Source organism: Trachypithecus francoisi, unplaced genomic scaffold (assembly GCF_009764315.1).
Source record: "Trachypithecus francoisi isolate TF-2019V2 unplaced genomic scaffold, Tfra_2.0 Lachesis_group5, whole genome shotgun sequence".
NCBI lineage: Eukaryota > Metazoa > Chordata > Mammalia > Primates > Cercopithecidae > Trachypithecus > Trachypithecus francoisi.
In genome coordinates this window covers 11,652,173-11,667,225 of record NW_022681470.1, presented here as the reverse complement: position 1 = coordinate 11,667,225, position 15,053 = coordinate 11,652,173, and the positions used below count along the sequence as shown (strand labels likewise).

The following is a 15,053-nucleotide window of genomic DNA, read 5'->3' as shown; positions in this document are numbered from 1 at the left end:
TAACACCTCCAGCGTGCATTTGCTATCGGGTTAGTGCCAACAAAGCTGAATATACTTATCATTGATTTGAAGATGTCTTACTTTTTATTGAAGATTCCATATGCCATAGTTTTTTTTTTTTTTTTTTTTTAACTCTTTTTTAAAAAGTAATAGGAGTACAAGCTAAAAATCCAGTGGTATGAAAGGGCATATAGTAGGAAGCCAGTCCCCTTCCTGCCCCAGCGTTCAGCACCCATTGTTACCAGCCAATATGTCATGTCGTAGGTCTTAAGCCTTCTTTTTTGTTCTTGTTATTTAAACGTTTTTGCCTATTTAATTTTAAGAATTGTTGATGTAATGAAATGAGTAAAAATGCATGCCATGAGTTTTTCAGTATTTTTTAACAAATAGAGGAAGATTAAATTATCAAAATGACATTAAGGGTACTCTGTAAATCTAAAATAGAAGTAATTCCTAGAACATTTTCCGGGGCAGACATTCCTGTTTCCTCTGAGTTCCAGGAAGCTGTCTCCTTTGTGAATTGAAATTTGTCTGGCACTGTTCTGTTCTCTGAGAGTGTGCTCCAGGCTTCCTCTGCCCCAGGGCCTGTTCTCTCTCTCCTGTGTGCTCATCGAGAGTCAGCCTTTCCTTTGAGTCTTGCCCTCTTGCCCTCGGTGATCTGCACCCTGAATCATTCTCCCTCTTTTTCTTGCCTTAAGTAATCAGATTTCCCTTACAGCTGTTCATGTGCAGGACCTGACCTCTTTTTCATGATCGTCCCCATTGGCTTCCATGTTCAACAGATATTTATTGAGGAGCTTCCCTAGCCCTTTTTATTGGCCTAAATGGATAAGATAATGGATTTTGGAGTGAGATACTGATTCAGATCCCAACTCTGCCTCTAATTAGTTGTGTGACTAGACAGATTGCTTAATTTCTCTGGGCCCCTTCTCATTAAAATGAGACCCATAGTAATGCTTTCATTATAGAGTTACTATGAGGGTTAAATGAGATCGTTTATGCAGTCTGGGCACTGTGGCTCAAACCTGTAATCCTAGCACTTTGGGAAGCCGATGTGGGAGGATCGCTTGAGCCCAGGAGTTTGAGACCAGTCTGGGCAACATAGGGAAACCCTATCTACAAAAACTTTAAAAATTAACTGGGTTTAGTGGGGCATGCCTGTGGTCCCAGCTACTCTGGAGGCTGAGGCAGGAGGTTGAGGCTGCAGTGAGCTGTAATCACACTGCTGCATTCCAGCCTAGGTGACAGAGTGAGACCCTATCTCAAAAACAACAACAAAAGAGATTGCTTATGCAAAAAGCTTAGCATAGTGTCTGTCTTTCAACAGATGAATGGATGAGCCAAACGTGGAATCTCCATACAGAGGAATATTTTTCGGCCTTAAAAAAGACTGAACTTCTGACATGCCTCAAAACATGGTTGGACTTTGAAGGCATTGTGCTAAGTGAAGTTAGCCAAACAGAAAAGGATGAATACTGTATTATTCTACTTACGTGAAATTCCTAGATTAGGCAAATTCATAGAGAAAGAAAGTAGAGTAGAGGTTACCAGGGGATGGAGTAGAGAGGGTGCCAGAGAAGAAGGGGTAGGTATTGCTAAATGGTTATAATGTTTCTGCTTTGGGTGATAAAATAGATTTGGACATAAATAGTGGTGATGGTTGCCCAACATTGTAACTGAAATTCATGCTACTGGATTGTACATTGAAAAATGATTAAAATGGAGACGTATATATTATATATGTTTTACCACAATAAAAAAACATACCAGAAACCATTGAATTACACACTTGAAATGGGTGAATTGTATGGTCTGTGAATGATGAGTCAGTAAAATTGTTTAAAAGCAAGCTTAGCATAGTGCCTGGCATATATGTAGTAAATACTGAATAAATGGTAGTTGTGGTGGTAATCCTTCATATTTAGTGAGCATTTACAGTTGATTCTAGGCATTAGAGCAGTATTTAATGGTTGAAATAAAAATGTTTCAGTTTTGTGTCTAATGGGCTCTCATTAATTTTCTCATATCTCATTTCTGTGCCTCAGAGTTATTGATTTAGGAGTCATGACTCCATGTGATAAGATACTGAAAGCTGCCCTTGACCACAAAGCAGGTACTGTGCAACTGTACTTTGGGCATTTCTCTAAATGTTGTATCCCCGGGTGCCTGTCATTTCCCTAGTTGTCTGTCAGTGAATAGTGATGCCTGTGAGGGATCTGTGGGACATACAGACAATCAAGTGCCAGCTCCTGCACAAGGTTGCTTTTGTTGCCATTTCTAATGGGGTTGAGAGAGGAGAGTGAGTAACTGTGGAACCAAGTGCTGGAGATGGGGAATGGGGACAGACTTCTTATAAGAGGACAGTTGTGTTAGGTTTTTTTTTCTGTGTGTAGTCATTTTTATATTTCTTCTCACACTGTGATATATTCAAGTCTGGGAAATCATGAGCTAAATATACCTTCTATTGCATGGCTTCCCAAAACTGTGGCAAGTATTGCAACCTTAAGTTATAAATCTTATTTACTACCAAAAGCAAACAGTAAATTGAAATTCCCCAGTCGGAAAAGATGTCTTAGAATTAGAAACTGGTGACAGGCATGGTGGCTCACACCTGTAATCCCAGCATTTTGGAGGCTGAGGCCGGCGGATCACTTGAGGTCTAAGTTGGAGACCAGGCTGGCCAACATGGTGAAACCCCGTCTCTACTAAAAATACAAAAATTAGCCAAGGTTGGTGGTGGGCGCCTGTAATCCCAGCTACTCAGGAGGCTGAGGCAGCAGAATCACTTGAACCCAGGAGGCAAAGGTTGCAGTGAGCCGAGATCACACCACTACACTCCAACCTGGGCAACAGAATGAGACTCCATCTCAAAAAAAAAAAAAAAAAAAAAGGAATTGGGAATTCGTGTTACGTCTTTTGGTCTTCATTACAAAGTTTTTAAAGTGGATCTTCATCCTTTTCCTTTTTCTATCATCCTCCTCACTGTCCTTTTTGTTCTTTTTTTTTTTTTTTTTTTAAATAATAGATATAATTGGCCTGTCAGGACTCATCACTCCTTCCCTGGATGAAATGATTTTTGTTGCCAAGGAAATGGAGAGATTAGCTATAAAGATTCCATTGTTGATTGGAGGAGCCACCACTTCAAGGTAAGTTATATTAATGAGCTTTGTCCTCACTTCAAATTCTCTTAAATGCCAGTGTTTAAAACAGTAGTAAACCTGTGTTGTTTTGGATTTTCTCTTATGTTTAGTACATTGACTTTTTGTTATATAAACACAAAAATTTTCTGGTGTTCACTTGGGTGAGAGCCAGAATACTTTCAGAGCATGCTATAGAAAACTTTTTTGTGATTTCTCTTCTTTGCTTTTTCTTGGATTTCTTTGGCTTGCAATAATCTTTTTCTTAACGCTCTCACTTCCGATTCAGTTCCTGAGAATTATAATGAACTCTTCTTGTGAAATTAAACTGAGTGCAGAAGCTGTGTTTTTTGGCACAAAATCATTACTTGAACTTTTGCCCACACTGTCTTGAAGCAGGTGTCTGACTGAATAATTATAGGTTCCTTTGAAGGAACTCTAACCTTGTAGTAGTTTGGAGACAGAAAGCCCATCTAGCAAGAATGAACTAAGTGGTTACTTTGGGGAGTTGAAAGGGTAGCTTTTTGGGAACCTTTGGGTTAACAACATAAAGAGGTATAAAATGTAAAGATGAGAAAGTTCAAATTTGTTCACATAATTATTCAGTTTACCAGATTTTTCCTGGGATCATGATCATAGTGATATGTGGTAAGTGCTATGTTAACTGTGGGTACTAGACCTTTTATGCCACATACAGTTCACTTTCTCAGGGAGCATTATCATACTGGAGCATTGAACTCAATGGTCCCATAACATCTAGTTTCTAATTTTTCTGATGCAGAAATACAATAAAGGTCTGGTTATAGGTATGCCAGAGTTCCTTTTGCACTAGAAACAACTGTACATTCAACCAATTTGTATAGGGTTGTTCAGAGGAACAGAATCAATAGAATATGTTTATATATAGAGAGAGAAAGAGATTTATTTTAAAGAATTAACTCCTGTGATTGTGGAGGCCGGCAAGTCTGAAATCTGCAGGTTGGAGACACGGGTAAGTTGATTTTTTGAGTCTAAAGACAGTCTGGAGGTGGAATTTCTTCTTCCTTGCAGGGCTGGGGAGTGAACAAGGGACCTTAGTCTTGTCTCTTAAAGGCCTTCAGTTGACTGGATGAGGCCCACCTACATAAGTGGAGGATAATGTGCTTTACTGTAAGTCTACTGATAAATGTTAATCACATCTAAATAAAATACTTTCACAGTAACATTTAGGTTGTGGTTAACCAAAAACTGTATACCATGGCCTAGCCAAGTTTATACGTGAAATTAACCATCATACCGTTTACAATTTGAATGAGTCATCTTCATCAGTAGAAATAGTATGATGTGTCTTTTATCCATTAGCTGTTCTTCATACTTGAAGGATTCGATAGTTTTACTGTCATTGCTAATGTTAGAAAACAGGGTTTGTTTTTCCACAAAGGACTTACGTACCAGGAAATGTGGCAGACTTGGTCTCAAGGGATATGGCCACCCATTAATAATGGGTTTTTATGAGCATGGGCTTGGGTAATTGACGACAAGCTTAGTGAAGAGAATGGTAAGAGGACCTAAGGACTGTTGTCAGAATGAAAGACTTTAATCAACTGTAAACTAGAATAAATAAGTATTTAAAGGAATATAATTAAAATACGTTACGTGTTATGTAAATATGATGCTGGCTTCAAAAAAAAGAATCTTTTTATGTGGTGGGACACTACACTCAGAAATTTGCTTCTTGTGCAAATTGGAACTTTACCAAATAGTCCATTCTATTGTTTACCATGTAAAAGCTACCAGATTAAAGAAAAAAAACTTTGAGAAGCAACACGACTAGCCTCTCAAGATACATTATTGGCAAAATTAGCTTGTTAATGATTCTTAACAGTTATAACCTGATACATCAAATTAGAATTAATGAGATAGGAAATCACCAGCATCTCTTCAGTTACTGCGAAATATCTATTCTCATTGTCTGGGAAACTGTAAATGTATTTGGCCTGAAGGTAGAAAGCTGGGACTGCTGGCCGCCTAAGGTTTCTTTCGACTCTCCAGTGCTTTGTTTCTCTGTGAGCCCTGCCTCTTCTGGTTCTCTTCTCTTCCATACCTGTTGCAGTTTCTGGGAAATTACTTGGAAAATAAGAGCCAGTAGGTAGCACTGCTTCCCGGGAACCATTCCTTTCTACACTGTGGTGCTGGAACAGCCTTTGGAAAACAGAGTCCCGTGCAACCTCCAAGCCCTTCAGTGTAGAATTTCCCGGTTCTGACTCCATTCTTATTAGTGACAGCACAAGAGGTCTGCGATCTGAAGTCTTGCTTTATCAGGCTCTCTTATTTAAGTAAGTGCTTTTAGAGAAGTTTAGCAGTTATGCAGAAAAGTACACAAATCATATAGATGTACAACTTGACAAGTTTTTACAAAAGGGAACCCACCCATGTAACCACCTCCAGATCAAGAAATAGAACACTAATGGCACCCTAGGAACCTCACCAGGTTCCTTCACCCAGTCATCCTTTCCAACAAAAGTAACCACTGTTCTTCCTTCTGTCACCATAGGTTGGTTTTGCCTGCATTTCAACTTTATATAAGTGGAGTCATATTGTATGTGTTCTCCTGTGTCCGGCTTCTTTTGCCCCACATCATGTCTCTGAGTCTCTGAGGTCCCAGCCTTGTTACAATAGTCGTTTGTTTTGTTGTTGTTGTTTTTTTCAACGTAGTATTCCATTGTATAATGTGCTGTGACTTATTTACTCTTGCTACTGTTGGTGGACATTTGGGGTTTTCCACTTTGGGGCTGTCACAAACAGTGCTGCTATGAACACTTATGCTGATCAATTTTGGTGCACATGTATGTGTATTTCTGCCTAGAAGCAGAATTGCCAGATCATAGGATATGCCTATGATCGTCTTCATTAGCTATTGCCACATAGTTCTCCAAAGTAATTGTAGCCGTTTACACTCCCACCAGCAATTGTGAAAGTTTCAGTTATTCCACATCCTTTTCAGTGTTATCCCTCGTCATGGGTGTAGTAATACCTTGCTATGGTTTTTGTTTGCATTTCTCTGCTGAGTAATGATGTTGACCACCTTTTCATTTGTATATTGACCATTGGGATATGCTTTTTAAGTATTTTTAAAAATTGGGTATTCTGCTTTATTCTTACTGGTTTGTACACATTCTTTAATTTATAGTAGTTACAAGCCCTTTATCAGAAATACGTATGTTGCAAATAGATTTTTTTTTAATCTGGCTTGCCCTATACTGTCTTAGTGCTGTCTTTGGATAACAGAAGTTCTTAATTTTTACAAAGTCTGATTTATCAGTCTCTTCATGCCTTTTGCATCCAAATAAGTAAATCATCTCCTAGGAAAGCCACCTTTGCTAGAAAGCATTCAGGAGTTGAAATGTCTCAGAAACCCATCTAGGAGCCCTTATTATTTCCTACAAACCAGTGGAGGACTTAGCAGTAGCTCATTAGCTCAGGACTTCCACGTTTTCATGAAAACATCGCTGAGGGGAAATGACCCTATGGCTTTCCCAGACATCAGTGACTTGCAGTAGCATGAGTAGAACTGAAACTGTACCCCCAGGACACTCGAAATGAAGGTTAAGGCTGTCTAGTGCAGGAGTGTCCAGTCTTTTGGTTTCCCCGCGCCACATTGGAAGAATTGTTTCAGGCCACACATAAAATACACTAACACTAACGATAACTAATGAACTAAAAAAAAAAAAAAAAGAACTGCAAAAAATCTCATAATGTTTTAAGAAAGTTTACGAATTTGTGTTGGGCCTCATTCAAAGCTTTCCTGGGCTGCATGTTGGACAAGCTTAGTCTAGTGGATGAATCGATATTTGGAGATTGAAAGAGTTAAATAGATTTGGGATCTTTGGTCCCTGAGCATACACTAGGCATAAAACAGGAGGGTCTCAGAAGGCCATGGAGTTCATTCATCTGCCCCAGGGCCATGGTCTGGCCCCCCTGCCACTTCGTACCCCAGCCTTCCCGGTCCAAAAGATGGCTCTTGACTCACTGGCTTATGCATGAATGCCCGTCTTCCAGCTCAGTTCTCATAGCCTAAGGCTTTGTGGTCCTTTGCTTCCTGTTTACGAGTGGAGATACTGTTAGGAAGATGGAACAGATGAAGTGTTACTGGTTTTGTCTGTCTTATTATGAGTTTTTAGAGCTTTCCTTGAGAAGCCTGTTAAAAACACACTCATGCATGTATTACACCTACAACAGTCTCTTGGTTTTTAAAAATTACCTCAATAATCCACATTAACTAGACCTTGTCAGACAATTCAGAGGAATGTAAAGTACAATTGAGTCTCTGTCTTCCCACCTTCAGCCTCACCTCTAACCCCCATAACCAGTGTGGACACTTTGATGTGTATCTCCCTGTGTTTTTTCTAAATATATAGAAACTTAGATATAGGATTGGTTGGTTGTTTGGAAAAGCTTGAGGGTGTTGTTTTTTAAAAATACAATTGCATTAAACATAGTGTTCTGCTACTTTGTTTCTTTCTCATATAGTAGCATATTCTAGATACTATTCCAAACATACATTTTTGTTGAGGGGGAAGAATATGAAAGCACTTGAGGAAGAGTAGTGCTACTTCTGGGGAGGAGGAGGGGGAGAAAAGGCGGAAAGCACTGCCCATCTCGTGGGGACTGCTGATGGCCGCCCTTCTGAAGGTGGGATGTGGCCAGAATACACTTCTCCTCCCTCTCCAGGGGTTCTGGATTAACCACTGTAAGGGAGGTTGTACACGTTTTCAGTTTCCACTTTAATTGTTATGTTCTATCACGAAGTAGCAGATCTGTAGCCTATCCTGTTGCTGTAAACATCCAGTCATCACAGGGCAGTTTGTTTTGCACTTCTGTTAATTAGGCAATTTTAAGAATGAAAAGGCGTTTCTTCCTAATACCAACATTTTCAAGTTTGGTAATAGGGATTTGGGGCAGAAATAATCTTAAATATTAAAAGTAAAATATTGGCCAGGTGCAGTGGCTTATGCCTGTAATCCCAGCACTTTGGGAAGCTGAGGCAGGTGGATCACGAGGTCAGGCGATCGAGACCACCTTGGCTAACACAATTAAACCCCTTCTCTACAAAAAAAAATAGAAAAAAATTATCCAGGTGTGGTGGCGGGCACCTGTAGTCCCAGCTACTCGGGAGGCTGAGGCAGGAGAATGGTGTGAACCTGGGAGGCGGAGCTTGCAATGAGCCAAGATTGTGCCCCTGCACTCCAGCCTGGGCAACAGAATGAGACTCTGTCTCAAAAAAAATAAATAAATAAATGCAAAATAAAATAAAATACAGTATTTTTCTTGCTTTTGCCTCTCTGAATTATTCTGTGTAGAATTTCGGGTTTGGGGTTCCATTCTGCAAGTACAAGGTGGGATTGGGGCCGAGGAGTGTTGACGTCTCCCATGAACAGGGGAGCAGCTGCTAGACAGCCATGTCCTGTGTCCTCTGCCTGGTTCCTGGTTCCTTAGGGGCCCTGGCTGCTATCCCAGCTCATTTGGAGGAGGGAACTCAACCTGACCTTGATGACAGCAGTGTGATTTCCTGGGCCTGGTTACCTCCCTTAAGTCACATGGGCTGCTAATGAGCACCAGGTCATGCACGGGCTCAGTCCCTTGTTAACGGAGCTGAGGACAAGGTCTTTCTCATTTTTGCCACAGACTTCTGCAGAGCCTGGGCTAGGTTTCCCATCTTAGGGTAGGGAAAAAGTCATTCATGTTTTACAAGGGAAATTTGAAGTTCAGTATTTGTAGGTAAGCACCTTGAAATGTTTCTCTGGGAAGCACTGTAGAAATACATTATCTCTAATGGCTCTGAACAAGAGTTGTATAGGAACTGTCAGTGCTGATGGGTATATTTTCTTTCTGACCCTTCTTTTTAGAACCCACACAGCGGTTAAAATAGCTCCAAGATACAGTGCGCCTGTAATCCACGTCCTGGATGCGTCCAAGAGTGTCGTGGTGGTAAGTGAGGGACCTTACATTTTATTCCAGATGTGTTGGAAAGAGTGCATTACAAGTAAGGGTATAACTTAAGATCTATTCATTTTTATTCAGTTCTACTAAATAAAGGTCAAAGAGCAGCCTGAGGCTTATGGTGTGCCTCTGCAGTGACTGCCTTGCTGGAAGGAGGTCCGGGTGACCATGTCCTGTACTTTCAAAGACAGTTACAGAACTGAGCAGCAGACAGGTAGACGGCCTGGCACCAAGACACCTTTGACCTGGACACCAGCCAGACAAAGATTTCACCCACTCACAAACATGAATAGATACTTACTTGACTGTCTAAAAGGAATGCTGGATTTTTAAATGACATTTTTCCAGATAGAAAAACAAACTTGAAAGTGTCCTCGTTGACCCTACCCAAAGACAGAAAAACATCTTCTAGATATTTAAAACCCAGAACAGTGGTTTCTGCTTCTCAGTGAACATCATAAACAATTAGCCCACGTCCTGCTCTTCTTTTTCGGTGAAGCCTAATATTCTATCTTGTTACAGGTTTCATTGTTTTCACTGAATAATGGGCTATAACCGCTGGGGGGCACCCAAGAGACCTTGTGGTCCAGTGGTTTCCAAATCGATTTCAGCCACAGAATATTTGTCTGTTAAGTGATATCTTACCTGGAAATTCAATGTGGCAGAATTTCCAAGTACATCACATCCCGCTCCTAGTGTTCATCAAAAGAGCATAGTTTGAGAACCACAAATCTAGTCTAGCCTTCACATTTTACAGGTGAGGAAGGTTACTGAGGTGGCCTGGTGATCTGCGAGACTTCCAGTGATGCCACGCGACCTGGACCAGGGTGACCACATTTCCTGAGCTATCTTCCAAGGAAATTATTTCAGATCTGTGAATTTATTTACGTGAAAGTTACATAATAATCACTAACATTATTGAAAACGTGTAGTGTGCCAGGTACTGAGCTAAGTGCTTTACATGGATTTTATTTAATCCTCAGGCTAACCTCACGAGGTGGATATTTTTATTGTCCCCATTTTAGAGATCAGGAGACAGAAGAATAAAGAGATTAGGAACTCTACTGAGACCACACATCTGCCAAGTGGCAGGTGTGGGAATTGAATGCAGGTTATCTTTCTCTATGTTAAATTAAACTTGTTTCCCATTAATACTTAACAATTCGCCTTTATTAAAAAGGATAAAAGTAACTCAGTCTGGGATCATAAAATTGCAATTTTTTATTTGCCATTGATGTGGCATTAGGGGGTCGTAGATTTCTCTGGATGTCAGGGCATCTGGTTTTGCTCTCTCAGAGTGTATAATCTAGCAAAATGCAAGAAGGTTTTAAAACATTGGTTACATATACTTCAGGGAGTTCAGAGTAGGCGTTCCCTTCTTGTTTCATTGGGCTGTGCTGGGTTTCCTAAACGAGGACTCCATTGAGGTGAGTTTAATGTAAGACAAATATGCAGATAAGCTATATTTCTACAACTCCATTTTAAAACAATGTTTGTTTCTTATTCTTGGATTGTGCTCCATAGGAGCTTATGTCAGGTCCGTGGGCCTCTTTTTAACACTTGTCATCATTTTCAAACACTGATGCATAGCCTTGAATAGTTTCCATTCAGAGGCAAGACTTTTGGATCCATTTAGTTGCACAGTGCCAACTTTTCCTCTACAGGCAGGGGAAAGAATCAGCCCTTTGATTCCATGTTTGGAGGATAAGCTCCTTCACCATTTTTTTTTTTTTTTTTTTTTTTGTGAGATGGAGTGTTGCTCTGTTGCTCAGGCTGGAGTGCAGTGGCGCGATCTCGGCTCACTGCAACCTACGCCTCCCAGATTCAAGCAATTCTTCTGTCTCAGCCTCGCGAGTTGCTGGGATTACAGGTGTGCGCCACCACTCCTGGCTAATTTTTTTATATTTTTAGTAGAGACGGGGTTTCGCCATGTTGACCAGGCTGGTCTTGAACTCCTGACCTCAAGTGATCCACCTGCCTTGGCCTCCCAAAGTGCTGGGATTACAAGCATGAGCCACTGCGCCCGCCCTCCTTCACCATCTTGAAGAGCTAGAGCAGTGGGGGCCTTACTGAAAGCCAGGCAGGGAATGAGGAGTGGGTGTTTGTGCTCTTTACAGTTTGGTCCAGCCACGCAGCCAGCAGTGGTTAGCTCCTCCCATGTACAAAGAAACGACCACATTTTGAAATTACTCAAACGTAAGTCAGATGACAAATCATGTGGGTAACTGCTAGTGACACTTCAGGAGCCAGTGGTATAATTTGTTTCAGGTGGTTGTGGGCTCATTGGCTCAGGCTCTTTTGATCTAACTGAAGTGAACATGGAACAGGATCACATTTAAGCAGCTGTCTCATGTATTTGGAAGATTCCAAAAAGATGTAGCAAATACTTAATGGTTCGAGATTTAGACCTGAGGATTCCCTCTTGCTTTCTTTTTTCTTCTTTAATAAAAAACGAGGTGCAGTATTTTATTCTTTTTAAATTATAAAATATGTTTTCAATTTATTTGCTCTTATCGTGTGGCTGTTGCCATGAAATACAATTTTTAAAAATGAAGGAAAATATAAACTGCAATATGTCCCAGTGGTTGGCATGAAAACACATGATGGATTTGATTTTTTGGTGGAATGATCATGTAGGTTAGCCCACATATTGACCATGAACTTGTTTCCATCAAGTAAGTCAGACCGGGCCAGAAGGGGCCTGCCACTGTGGCTCTGGGAGCAGTGGGCTCCATGGGGCTGTGCAAGGTGCCAGCAAACTGCAGTGGTATGTTCTGTCTACCCCGTAGCACCAGCATTAGGGGGTCGTAGATTTCTCTGGATGTCAGGGGCATCTGGTTTTGCTCTCTCAGAGTGTATAATCTAGCAAAATGCAAGAAGGTTTTAAAACATTGGTTACATATACTTCAGGGAGTTCAGAGTAGGCGTTCCCTTCTTGTTTCATTGGGCTGTGCTGGGTTTCCTAAACGAGGACTCCATTGAGGTGAGTTTAATGTAAGGCTGGGAAATACTTTGTGGTGTGAACACTATTTGGGAACCTATTTTTGGCCTGCCACAATGGCCTTTTCTGATTGTATTCCTGAATGAGGTGATTTTGTTTTATACTAACTCATAGGTGATTGAATTGTTATTAGAGATACTTAGAAAACCCACGTAAAGTTATAGACTTTTAAAGCTGATAGGCACTTTAGCCATCATTCAGTCTAACTTCCTTAAGTTCAGATGAAGATTTCTTGCCTTTTTGTGTATTAGATAATCATGCTGGAGAATGCAGGGATGGGGTAGTGCTATGTTTATTTTTCAACTGATGTGATCAGTAGTTGCCATTTCTTCTTTCTATGTAATTTTATTTTGTGCTTTGATGGTAGCTATTCTTCTATCAACTTGATAATCATAGTAACAAATGATATTTAGCCGATCCTGGTTTTACAATTTAATGAGTAGACTCACATTTTCTCAGTTATTGGTTTCCTTTCCAATTTTAGCAGAAAGTCACAGTGGACTATGAAGATTAACCTCATTCCTTCAGCAAACATTTAGTGAGAATGCACTTCCAGGCGCTGGGCTAGGCACCAAGGGCATGAAGGTAGTGAATGTGTGATTGCAGCTCTCATAGGGCTTTCTTGTAAGGGAAGTGGATATATAAATTGATACTAAAAGGCTTTGGAAAGTGCAGTAGTAGATGAATAGAATATTTTTGAAACATTGGGTTGGGGGTTACTTAACCCAGAGGGTTCCCAAGACCACTTTCAGGTTAAAAGTTTCACTAGAAGGACACAAAGAACCCAGAAACACTGCTATGACCATGGTTTATTATTGTGAAAGGATATAGGTAAAATCAGGAAAGGCAAAAGGCACATAGGATGGAATGCAGGAGAGACCAGGCACAGACTTGCAGGAGTCGTCTCCCCATAGAGTAATCCGGATGGTGCTTGTTGCATCCACTAATGATGTGTGACAACATGTAAGGAGGCTTGCCAACCCAGAGGCTTACCTGAACCTTCATGTCCTGCGTTTTTGTTGGGGTTTAGTCACATAGGCCCAGAATGCCCATGTGTGTAGCCTTAATTGCTCAGTCTTCAATCCCTGCAGAGGTCAAACATAAGCATGAGCTACGGTTCCCCACCATAAATCAGACTGTTAGCATAAATGATCTGACGTGGCCCAGGGTGCCAGGCACGCAGTGACTCTCTTCTCAGACAGGCTATCCCAAGGGTTTAGAGTTTGTCTCCCAGAAACCAGTCAAGGGCCAGTCCTTTCTTTGGCTTGTGCAGGGTTTGAACATCCCAAGGCCACTGAGTTTACCCTTTCCTGCATACCAGGCAGGAGTTAGCACAGTTGGTGAAGGGAGAAGAAATGAAGTTAAGGAAGCCTTCCTGAAGGAGGTGTTATCAGAGTTAGCCATTACTGCACCAGTTTTATCATCTTTTGCTCATCTGTGGTTATCTTACATTTTCAGTGTTCTCAGCTGTTAGATGAAAATCTAAAGGATGAATACTTTGAGGAAATCATGGAAGAATATGAAGATATTAGACAGGACCATTATGAGTCTCTCAAGGTAAGTAGTAGAAACAGATCTTCGCTTGTGTTTAATGTGACTAGTTTTTATGATCCTAGTTTTTAATGTGACTTCTTAAAATGGTTTTGAGGAGAATAAAAGGCTTGGCATCATTTTAGAGAATTTCTGTCTTCTAGTTCAAATCAGAGGTCTTCAGTGTCTGAGTTCCCAAATAATTTTTGGTTATATTAAAATGAATTTTATTTATTCAGCCAAACATTTATTGGGTACCCAGTAGGTGTTAGGGGCTGCTGTGCTAGATACCAGAGCTTTGGTAATAAATAAAACATGAGTTCGTACTCAGCAGGGAAACAGGCACTGAAACAGTTTACTGAAATGACTCCCACAGATCCCCATTCTTGAGGAGCTAATGGAAGAAAATGGAGACATGAGGCAGGACTAGTATAAGCCTCTTTGCCTGACTGCCCAACACTGACTGTACAGAATGATGTTTCAAGAACTGTCCCTCTCTTGATAAGTTTCAGGGATCCATGGAGAACAGGCATAATTATGCTTTAGAAGTCACTGAAATATTTATTTCTGGTTATTTGCCTTATGGGCTTTGGTGGGAGCATTTTGGGAGTTGCTAGGCAAGTGAAATGAGATCAACAGAGTGAAGAAAACATGCTGTTTTGCTTCTGAGGTGCTGGCTGGGCCAAGATGCTGTGGTTGGCTTTTTTCTCTCCTTAGGTTTGCCCACAGTGGACAGTTTCTTTAATTCTACCTTCTGGTCCTCAGGGTGGGCCATGGAAGGCCAGTTAACAGCTGGCCTCAGGTGTTCTAAAAGTACAGGTAGGACACCTCCCTAGTACCTCAGGTTCAGGCCGCAGAGCCAGGCTCATATTTACATATCAATAGTTAATGGATGCTTATTGAATCTTTACTCTCTCTTAATTCTGGTGCCAATGTAAAACCAACTGGATAGAAAAGGAAGAGCTTTTTAGGGTAAGGATTCTCATGAACAAGAGCTTTTGCCTTTTTTGCAAAGCTTACATACTGGCCTTCTTGGACATGTTTTCATAGTAGCTGTAGAAAAGCTAACAGTCTCTAACTAATTTTTCTTTGTTTTTTAACAGGAGAGGAGATACTTACCCTTAAGTCAAGCCAGAAAAAGTGGTTTCCAAATGGATTGGCTGTCTGAACCTCACCCAGGTGTGTTTGGCTATGGACTAGAGAAAGTCTGGGTGTGGTAACTGACAATGTGCTGAGGAGATATATGCATTTACTTGGCTACAAAATCAAACCAGCCGCTAACAACTCTCAACTGTGTCTAGTGCTGATGAGTGACTGAAGAACGGAAAGAAAGAGAATAGGTGCCATTTATGGAGCAGGTGTTGTGTGCCAGACACCATCTTGAGATGGACTCATAGCAGCTCTCT

At 40.8% G+C, this 15,053-nt stretch overlaps 1 protein-coding gene across 2 annotated transcripts in view; it reads left to right on the top strand.

The window, feature by feature from the left end:
- The window catches only part of MTR (5-methyltetrahydrofolate-homocysteine methyltransferase), a 107,900-nt gene that overhangs the window by 79,798 nt on the left and 13,049 nt on the right, over positions 1–15,053 (top strand). For both annotated transcript variants that reach the window (XM_033200453.1, XM_033200452.1), the window contains exons 23-27: positions 2,046–2,113; positions 3,026–3,146; positions 9,023–9,104; positions 13,576–13,674; positions 14,751–14,826. In XM_033200453.1, the coding sequence (XP_033056344.1) occupies positions 2,046–2,113; positions 3,026–3,146; positions 9,023–9,104; positions 13,576–13,674; positions 14,751–14,826 (446 nt within the window). The remainder of the gene's footprint in view (positions 1–2,045; positions 2,114–3,025; positions 3,147–9,022; positions 9,105–13,575; positions 13,675–14,750; positions 14,827–15,053) is intronic.